General features: G+C 33.7%; 1 protein-coding gene across 3 annotated transcripts; it reads right to left on the bottom strand.

Moving 5' to 3' along the window:
- Positions 1-4,265: 4,265 nt before the first annotated feature.
- Positions 4,266-7,482, bottom strand: LOC139855611 (uncharacterized). 3 transcript variants are annotated; one of them, XM_071844849.1, is made up of 4 exons: positions 7,404-7,482; positions 6,745-7,037; positions 6,002-6,233; positions 4,266-4,588 (listed from the first exon to the last, which is right to left on the bottom strand). In XM_071844849.1, the coding sequence occupies exons 3-4, from the start codon at positions 6,147-6,149 to the stop codon at positions 4,446-4,448; spliced, it is 291 nt and encodes a 96-aa protein (XP_071700950.1). In that variant the 5' UTR covers positions 6,150-6,233; positions 6,745-7,037; positions 7,404-7,482; the 3' UTR covers positions 4,266-4,445. The 3 variants fall into 3 exon arrangements, with proteins under 3 accessions (XP_071700950.1, XP_071700951.1, XP_071700953.1); XM_071844850.1 differs by having other exon boundaries at positions 6,002-6,177; XM_071844852.1 differs by lacking the exon at positions 6,745-7,037 and having other exon boundaries at positions 7,404-7,459.
- Positions 7,483-9,172: the final 1,690 nt, after the last annotated feature.

The following is a 9,172-nucleotide window of genomic DNA, read 5'->3' as shown; positions in this document are numbered from 1 at the left end:
ATATTTGTCTAAAACAATGATGTCATAAACATACATTTTTCTTTGTAAAAAAAATTCAAAAAAGAAAAGAAAAAAAGAGAGACAAGCTAGGTGATCTCATAAAACACTTTCTTTTACAATTAAAAAATAATACATTAATCAATAACAAATACCTTTTTAATAAAAAAATCTGTTTTATCAGTAAATCTTCTCCCATACATTTTCTTTTATCTCTTCTCCCAAAAAAAAAACTCTCCCAAATCAAAAATCACGCTTCACCATCTTCATCATTAATCTTCCAAATCAAAAATCGTCATCTTCATCCCAAATCATAAAAAACGCCGCTGCTGTTACCACTTTCATTCGTCGCTCCCGCTGCTGCTACCACCGTCGTCGCTGCCGGCTATCGCTGCTGTTACCACTGTCGTTTCCGCTGTTGCAATGCAAACAACGACCATCTCTCTCTTGAAAACATAACCACCACCGATCCCTTTTCAAAGGTAAAATACGGTATTTTCCGGCCGTTTTAGGCGGTTCCACCACCACCAATAAATCCGTTGCGATTTTCTGAACACGATGGTACAAGTTTTTCTGCAGGCTATCATCCTAAGGCTATTTGTGGTAGTGAAGATGAACGGTTACAGGTTTGGGTTCCTTTCTTGTGATTCGTTTTTTTTTTTCCTCAGTGGTTTTAACGTTAGCGGTCGAAGATGTTATAAGGTTAGAGTTTGAATCTGAAATTTTGGGGTTTCCTGTTTGTTAAAAACCCTAAAACATTGTGTTGCTTTCAACCATCAGTCGTTCAAAACGAGTCCGGCTATTACGTCATTGACTGGGAATTTTTTGCATTTGGAAGTGGTTATTGAAAAATAGGGTTTTTTTTTTTTTTTTTTGCCTAATTGGTTGGTGTTGATGTTTGTTTCTTCACATAAAAAAATTAGGGTTGTTTGATTAACTGTGTTGTATTGGTTATTGATCAAAACTTGAGTTTCAAATTCTTAAAAGATTGCATAAAAATGTACTACCTGTGACCCTTTTCTAAAGAAGATAAATTAATCACCCTAATTGTTATAAATGCATAAAATTGTATACAACTGATAAAAATGGAAGTATATTTCTTTTTGCATTTTTTTCTTTCACTTATATGAGGAATTCAGGATATAAGCTTCATTATAGTCAGTGATTTAAACTTACTATAATTGAAAAGAAGCTGTAATTATGAATCAGTCTAACATATTGAAGGTGGGTTGCTTATAAGGTATTTGTTTGTTGAATCAGGTTATTTACAACAGAGATACTTATCAAAGGGGTTGCGGGTCGGTAACAATGAGTGTTGTTGAAGAAGCTGAGAAGGCTGTTAAAATGATCAGTCGTTATGTAACTTTGTTCTTCTTTATGAAGTTTTTTACACATTTGCTAGATCACTGTTATAAGTTTTATTGCGACCATGTTTGTTTATACTTTAACGATGTTTTTTTTATTAACACAGGAACTAGGAGAAGTTTTATCGTGACCATCATTGTTTATACTTAAAAGTACAGAGCACACAACTCGGATAACGAGTCCTCCTACAGAGTCCATGTCGGCAACTTTCCATGGGAAGTTGATGATGTTCGCCTTGAATAACTTTTAAGTGAACACAAGAATGTTGTTAACCGCCGATAAGCTATTTCTACTATCAACCGTGCCGCTATCATGATGAAAGTTGAAATAACTATGACCTCATGACTGCAATTTTATGAGGTATTTCTTGGTATATACCTTTTATTTATTTATTTACTTATTTTTCTTTGTTACTCCACAACGTGTTACTGTAGAATTCATTGCTTATGTTATGAGGTCTATTTATGTAGCTAATTATGGTGTCAACTCATAGTGTGTAGGTAAAGAGTTCTGCTTGTGATTTTTTTTTTTTTTTTTTATTATGATTGGCTTTGGACAATCACATTCATATACGACCAGTGTGTATTCTAATGTAGATGGTGATGAAACTGATGAAGAGGTTCAAAGAAGTGACTTATGGGATCCAGAAAATGAACTTGCATCTACTGAACTCATATTTCAATGGGAATGAAAAAAGATTCAAAGTAGTTCATCAAGAAATTGTGCTCATATGAAAGCAATGTACGGGAATCCCTTTTGACCCATTTACTTTAAGGGTGCTGATTTGGTTTTGTTAATCAAGTCGGCAATGATTTAAAAGTAGGTCTTTATCTTTATTGCTTAACTTTAATTTCATTTTATAATATGGTGTATATTACTGTCCAAATACTTCAAGACAGTATCCCTCAGTTATTCAACTTGATGATTCTAAGTTTAAATACAAAGTTAGATGTAGATTGTTATTATTATTAGTTGTGTATTGTTTTGAATACAAAGGAGTTAAGTAGATTATAAAGTATATGAGCCTTAAGTTTGATATAAAAAATAGGGTTTTAACGTCGAATTTGATCGTTTGTTTTATATCAAAAGTTGTACTTTAAATTTATGATTTATAGTTAGGACATATTGTCATTTATAGAGGGTAGGGTAATAGGCTCGAATCTGGAATGGTTTGATACGGTTTTAAATAGAGTTGACCTTTTGGGTCAAACCACTTTATGGGTGGTTTAGTGATGCTGCAAGTCTGTTCTGATATATGTTACTGAATGGCTAAAATAATGGCTCAAAATTATGTTTTTTTCTGCTAATTTTGACTTTTTTGATCGAAAGTCAACTGGATCATTTTCGTGAAGTGGATCTGCTTTCTGCTTGGGAATATTGGGTCTCTATATTGGTATGATTGTATATGGTTTGATGATGTATGGATTTGGTTTTTTTTTTTTTTGACAGATTGTGTATGATGGATTGGATTAAAATTCACACAAGTTTGACTGCTTTGACCTTTTGGAGTCAAAATTGCATAAAATGCAATTTATGGAATTTTGGATAGATTTGGGTAATGTTTTTTTGGATTGGATTCAACTTATGAATGATTATATTGGGTATGAAATGAGTTGGTGCAGATGGATGATCAAAATTATGGATGGGATGAATGTTCTTCTGACCGTGATGGCATATGTCCGGTTCTTCTACGTGTTGATGCAACGTTCATGATGGAATTATATGGACTTGAAGTAAACATCCAAATTCTTAGTTCAGTTAGTATTTTAATGCTTAGGTCAATAAGGCTAAGCTTTGTTTAAGAAGGCATTTACCCGTTTTTCCTAAAGTTGTTCACACATATATTGAACATTTGAGTGGAGTTATGGTTCTAAAGTCTCACAACACGATACATGTAGTGTTATAAATAATACTCCAATTAGCATGTATATTGACAAACGTGTTATCATCTTTTCCATTATACATCTTATGTAGCGAGCATGCATATAGTTTTTTATGCATTTTATTTAAAGTGGTGGATGATAAATAAGTTTTTTTTTTTTTTTTTTTTTTTTTTTTATATCTATTCAGACCATTTACTACTATTTATTTTTTTTGTATATAATCTTTCTAATAAACCTGTGATTTCACCTTAATATTTTTGTTCCAAGATAACAATTTATCACAATGATTTTTAACTAACCTGTAAATTTACGGGTCACTTCACTAGTTACCACCAACTAATTTACAATAGAATTTGACTAATGATTTTTAACTAACCCGTAAATTTACGGGTCACTTCACTAGTTACCACCAACTAATTTACAATAGAATTTGATTAATACGTAGTAATATTGGGGTAGTGATTTATACAATGTCGTTAACACATTATGCATCTTTTACAGTTGCTGATGCATTTGAAAATGAGAAGCCCTCATTGATTATGTAACAAACTTAGAATTGGAATAAAGAGGAACTAATCATTAGATGAAGTTTTTTTACATTTGAATACACGAGGAATTTCACGCTTATTATTATCTTAGAACTACTACTACTATTTATTTTTTTTGTATATAATCTTTCTAATAAACCTGTGATTTCACCTTAATATTTTTGTTCCAAGATAACAATTTATCACAATGATTTTTAACTAACCCGTAAATTTACGGGTCACTTCACTAGTTACCACCAACTAATTTACAATAGAATTTGACTAATGATTTTTAACTAACCCGTAAATTTACGGGTCACTTCACTAGTTACCACCAACTAATTTACAATAGAATTTGATTAATACGTAGTAATATTGGGGTAGTGATTTATACAATGTCGTTAACACATTATGCATCTTTTACAGTTGCTGATGCATTTGAAAATGAGAAGCCCTCATTGATTATGTAACAAACTTAGAATTGGAATAAAGAGGAACTAATCATTAGATGAAGTTTTTTTACATTAGAATACTCGAGGAATTTCACGCTTATTATTATCTTAGAATATATAATCCCATCAACAAACTCTTACAATGCTCAAATCTATCAGTGATGTAGTGCCATGCATAACCATCAAGTGATTAATAGTAAGATAACATGGGTCAAACACCATTATTTTTTCTTGTCATAGGCTTCTATATTCTGTGGTTCACATTCACAACTAAATAACCGAACCAGTAACGCTGTGCTTGCACTTACAGTTAACGCACCAGTGCCTGCCCACCTCAAGCTTCGAGGAACGTTCACTCTAGGACCTGCAACAGATAAAACCAGAATGATAAATATTTCCAACCCCCTGAGAGTACGACAACTATATTGGACTTGACTCATACTTTTGGCATTTATGTTGGTCTCAAAGATATTAATACTCCACATTTAAACCATAATAGAGAAGAGATGTGTTAATACTCCACATACTCGAATTTAAAGATATTAATACTCCACATTTAAAGATATTAATACTCCACATACTCGAATTTAATAGAGATGTGCATAAAGTCACCTAAGATATTCACACACAATGCAATATAAAGCGTAGAGGTTGTCAATTATTAGCCTTCCGTATCCCCTTCTACTTCAACAAGAACCTTGTCAATGCAATTATCGATATGAAATTCCAACATGTGGGGATCTAGCCTGATATGTAGATGTGAGTCATGAAATTAAGTGAGGGAAGGTATTATTGACTAAAAAGAGAGGATCTGATTTCGCTTGTCATACAGAATTATTTGTATGTGCAAATAAAGATTGAAAATTTCTTAGTTTTACTCGAAAAGAGGAAAATTATCCCCATAAAGCTTGTTTATTGGTATTTGCAAATCAAGACTCTTCAGCATATAACCCAACAGCCTCAAATGCATATAGCACCCGGACAAAGTAAAGCACTTACTCTAACCCCAGCTCAACGTGTAAGAAAACTCCAACCATAGTTCACTCTCTAACAAAGGACTAGTCATAACACAAATTGCCATGGATGATCAATCATAAACCAAAACAATGAATTAAGAGAAGAAACCACGAGCACTTGTGCCTTGTGCCTGAGTGGTACCACAAGGTTCTTGGGTTTCGGGAGGTTTCGGGAGGTCTCGGGGTTCGAGCCTCGAGGGGGTGATTGCCATGATTTTCCACAGGACACATGCCCGAATGGATTAAAATCTGTGTGGGGGTCATTGGGAACGACCTTGAAGCGCATGTGTGTGGAATATGATCGCAAAGGTGGATAATACCCAGAGGGGTGATTCCGAAACTGCCGTTTTAAAAAAATGAATTAAGAGAAGAACGTCATTCTTCATACCATATTAAACGCATATGCCCAAGATATAAACAACCATGAAGTGCAATATAGTCAGATGACTTAGGATTTCTTAGTCATACAACTCAGCTAAGAAACACAGAACAGAAATAAATGGACAACTTGTAAACATTAGAACCTGGTTAGTTGTATCAGCTAAGAGTTCAACATCATATGCAAGTACGCAGAAAATTTATTACCGAGTCTAGCGTATAACAATAATCTAGAAATAAAGGCATCTAATGAAAACATGACGGTACTGATGTATGAACATAAAGTAGTCCAGCTGATGTATAAAGATAGACCAGTCAAGTATGGATTCAAGAGCAACAAAAAGCAACATAGTTCAAGTTAAATAAGAGGATTTAGAACGTACCATAATGCAGACGACAAAGAATCCAAAATCCTAAAGCTCCTCCAACACTGAAAACGCCAGCAGTATGCCTCATCAATCTCGAACAAGGTTTTGAATCAGATCTCATCAGCTCACCATCAGAAAAACCAAGGAAACGCCTCAAAGCCATTGCTTTAATGTAAAGATTTGAAGACAAACTACAAATGATCCAACAGTGCTTATAAAAAACTCAATGAAGTAGATTCAGATCAACCTGAATCAAAGTGAAGAACACACACTAAGAACTGTTGACAATGATATTTATACTTGAAAAGCATATCTATAACTTAAAAAAAAAAACATGAAAAATATTTAGAACACACTAAACAGAATATCAGTCAGCATGGTTTACAGACTAAAAACAGTGGTACAAGGAATTAAGAAGCTCAAACTGATGATATGAACACATAAGAATAAAAAACTTTGGAGAAACATATATAAGCACACTTTTGAAGCCAGTGGCATTGCGCTATTATAAACAGGTTCCCGAGTTTCTCGCAAGTAGATAAATCAATATAAAATATTTCATATTTAAAAAAAAAAGGATTGTCAAAAGATGAAATTACCCACCACCATAGACACGGTTGTATTTTTGTTTTGGTGCAACTGTGTAAGGTCTCTCCCAAAATTTAATTCAAAATGAATCATGATTACAAGATATAAATAGCAAACTGATAAATAAAGGTAGCTGCAGTGAGAATAAAAAACAAAAACTCAGAATTTACCAGCCACTAAGAAGCAGAGACGTTGGAATTATTGATACGATTAAGGGTTCGGGAATTGTAAAAACGTGAAAAGCGGTGACGATCTAAGGGTTTAGGAAGAGAAGTTTTCTTGTTAAGACCAAATATCTCCTGAACCAAAGGGACGTGAACCAGTAGCAATTTCCACGCCAACAACCAACCTAGAGCAAGTAGCGTAAATACAAACAAAATAGCAAAAATTGGACGTAGAAGAACAAGGTATAGTCGTTCGGAATATGCGATAGAGCAGCCAAGAGATGATTCCATATAAATCCCTGAAAATTAAGTAACTTGAATTGAGTACCATGACCTAAACCACAAAGTGTCTCCAATTGAAGTAAATGCAAATCTCAGAAACCCTAATAACTTATAGAGCATTGCAAACTAAACGATTAATAGGATCAACTGGTGACTGATATCATCAATTTGCATTTACTTAGGGTTTTTAGGGATCATCTTGAATTAATCAATTATATGAAGCTTTTTATACGTGCTTTTTAGAAACCTAGGGTTAATTATAAGTTTATAACCAGACGCATAGGTATGTTAGAAACTTGAGTAACACATATGACAAAATCAATTAAAGTTATGATGTTTAACGAACAAATATTGATGAAATATAACAACATATAGATGCTTACTGAGAGAAATTCGTAACTGTCTCCGGGAGAATACAGTTCGCTGATGAGGAAGGTACGGTGGTGGTAGACGGCGGTAGACGGGTTCGAATAATATGGTTTGTGGTTTATTTGCATTTTATATTTATAATAATTGTATTTTATCTTTAATTATTTTAGTTAATATTTTATTTTAAGTTTTCAACACGCGAGATGTAAAAGTTCTGTTTTACACATGTGTCGTGTCGAGTGGCTAACTCAGAAATATTTTTTTTTTACCCGGGACAAAAAAAAAATTTAAAATATAGAGGTTTTTTTTTTTGCAAAAAAAAATATGGAGATTTTAGGCAAAATATAGAGTTTTTAAAGTAAAATTTGAAGATTTTTTTGGCAAAATACCAAGGTTCTAGGGCAAAATATAAATGTTTTGGGACAAAATGTGAAGGGTTTGGGGCAAAAAAAATTCACCAGAGGCAAAATTGAAAAATCAAAAAATTTGCACTAAAAATTGCAAATCCATTGGGAGCGGGCGCCCCCCTCTGCCCCTACATAGGTCCGCCCCAGCTGCTCGTGTACTAGTATGTTCGGTTTGATAAATTTTTATATTAGGTGATCCGTTGGTCTTACGGGACAAAAAGTTGTTGATGTGGTGCACGATCCATCTAGTGGTCTGTCGGTTTTTTTTTTTTTTTTTTTGAATCGGAACTTGGACCTCCCACGATTGTTGACAAAATTGTGGGTTCTTCGTCTTTCAAATCTCCTAGGTCGTATGCTTTTTCGAATCATGCGGGTAAACCTAATAAGCAAGACAATAATTTTAGGTGGGACAGTGGGACACTGAACAGTGCAACGTTCTCCACAAAATCACAACACGTTAACATAAATATATTTCCTATGGGCTATGTCCCATCAAAGTTGAACAATTTTTTATGTGTAAAAAGGTTATCAAGGGAAAATAATCAATCTACCCAGTTTAATAACTAAAAAACTGGTTAATAACTAAAAAACTAACAGAGTCCGTATTTTTTTTTTTTTTCTTAACATCAGTTTGGATCACTCAATGGGACTAACCCACCAGTCGTTCATCCCCCGCTGCATAACTCGCTCTCAACTGCAGCCCGGGACTGCCCCGCAACACAATGTGCATAATGCATCCTTGGGTAAAATTCAATGGTTAAAAGGCAACTTTGTGTGCAATGTTGCACTCCACAGGAGTCGAACTCTCGACCTCTCGCTAAGACTAAGAGAGAAAAATCACTATCAAATGAGCTACAACACAACTGTTGTAGAAGATTTAAAGAAAATTAAAGATTATAAGTTTTATGGGACAAGTTTGCATGAGGTTAGAATCGAGAAACATATTTCAAAATCATAAAACTTGCAAGAACTCTGCTAGAAGTATTTAACACTTCAGCTCGTGGATTTGGTAGTTGTATATAATCATACATGATTGGGGTCGTGAAAAGCTAGTAATTTAATGCATACATCTACAATGACGAAGAACAATTGAAGACAACATAACAAATCCAGTCAAATTCTTAAATGAACTATTTATACTAAAGTTTAATAATATAAAGTGAGGTAGTATCAGGTTATTGTATTAGAATGTACAGTAGCGGATCTTGAACTTTATTACTGAGAGGGCCAAAATGTTAAGCGTAAATCAAAACTCATAAAGTATATAAAGAGTTCTTACATGTACCTTGAAATAAGACAAAGACATAGTGACAAAGACGTTAAAGCAAAAGGAAATTACAACTAAGATCGACGACCTTTCAAGTCTTTATAATCAC

The sequence above is a fragment of the Rutidosis leptorrhynchoides genome, chromosome 6 (assembly GCF_046630445.1).
Source record: "Rutidosis leptorrhynchoides isolate AG116_Rl617_1_P2 chromosome 6, CSIRO_AGI_Rlap_v1, whole genome shotgun sequence".
Lineage (NCBI taxonomy): Eukaryota > Viridiplantae > Streptophyta > Magnoliopsida > Asterales > Asteraceae > Rutidosis > Rutidosis leptorrhynchoides.
Note: the sequence above shows the minus strand (reverse complement) of the source record. Positions and strands in the feature narration are given on the sequence as shown.

What these genes read in the sequence shown, in the direction of transcription:
- LOC139855611 (XM_071844849.1), bottom strand. Translation starts at nt 6,149, where the DNA reads ATGGCTTTGAGGCGTTTCCTTGGTTTTTCTGATGGTGAGCTGATGAGA. An exon ending in TCTTTGTCGTCTGCATTATG is followed by an intron (nt 4,589 to 6,001) that starts GTACGTTCTAAA and finishes TATCTGTTGCAG; the next exon opens with GTCCTAGAGTGAACGTTCCT.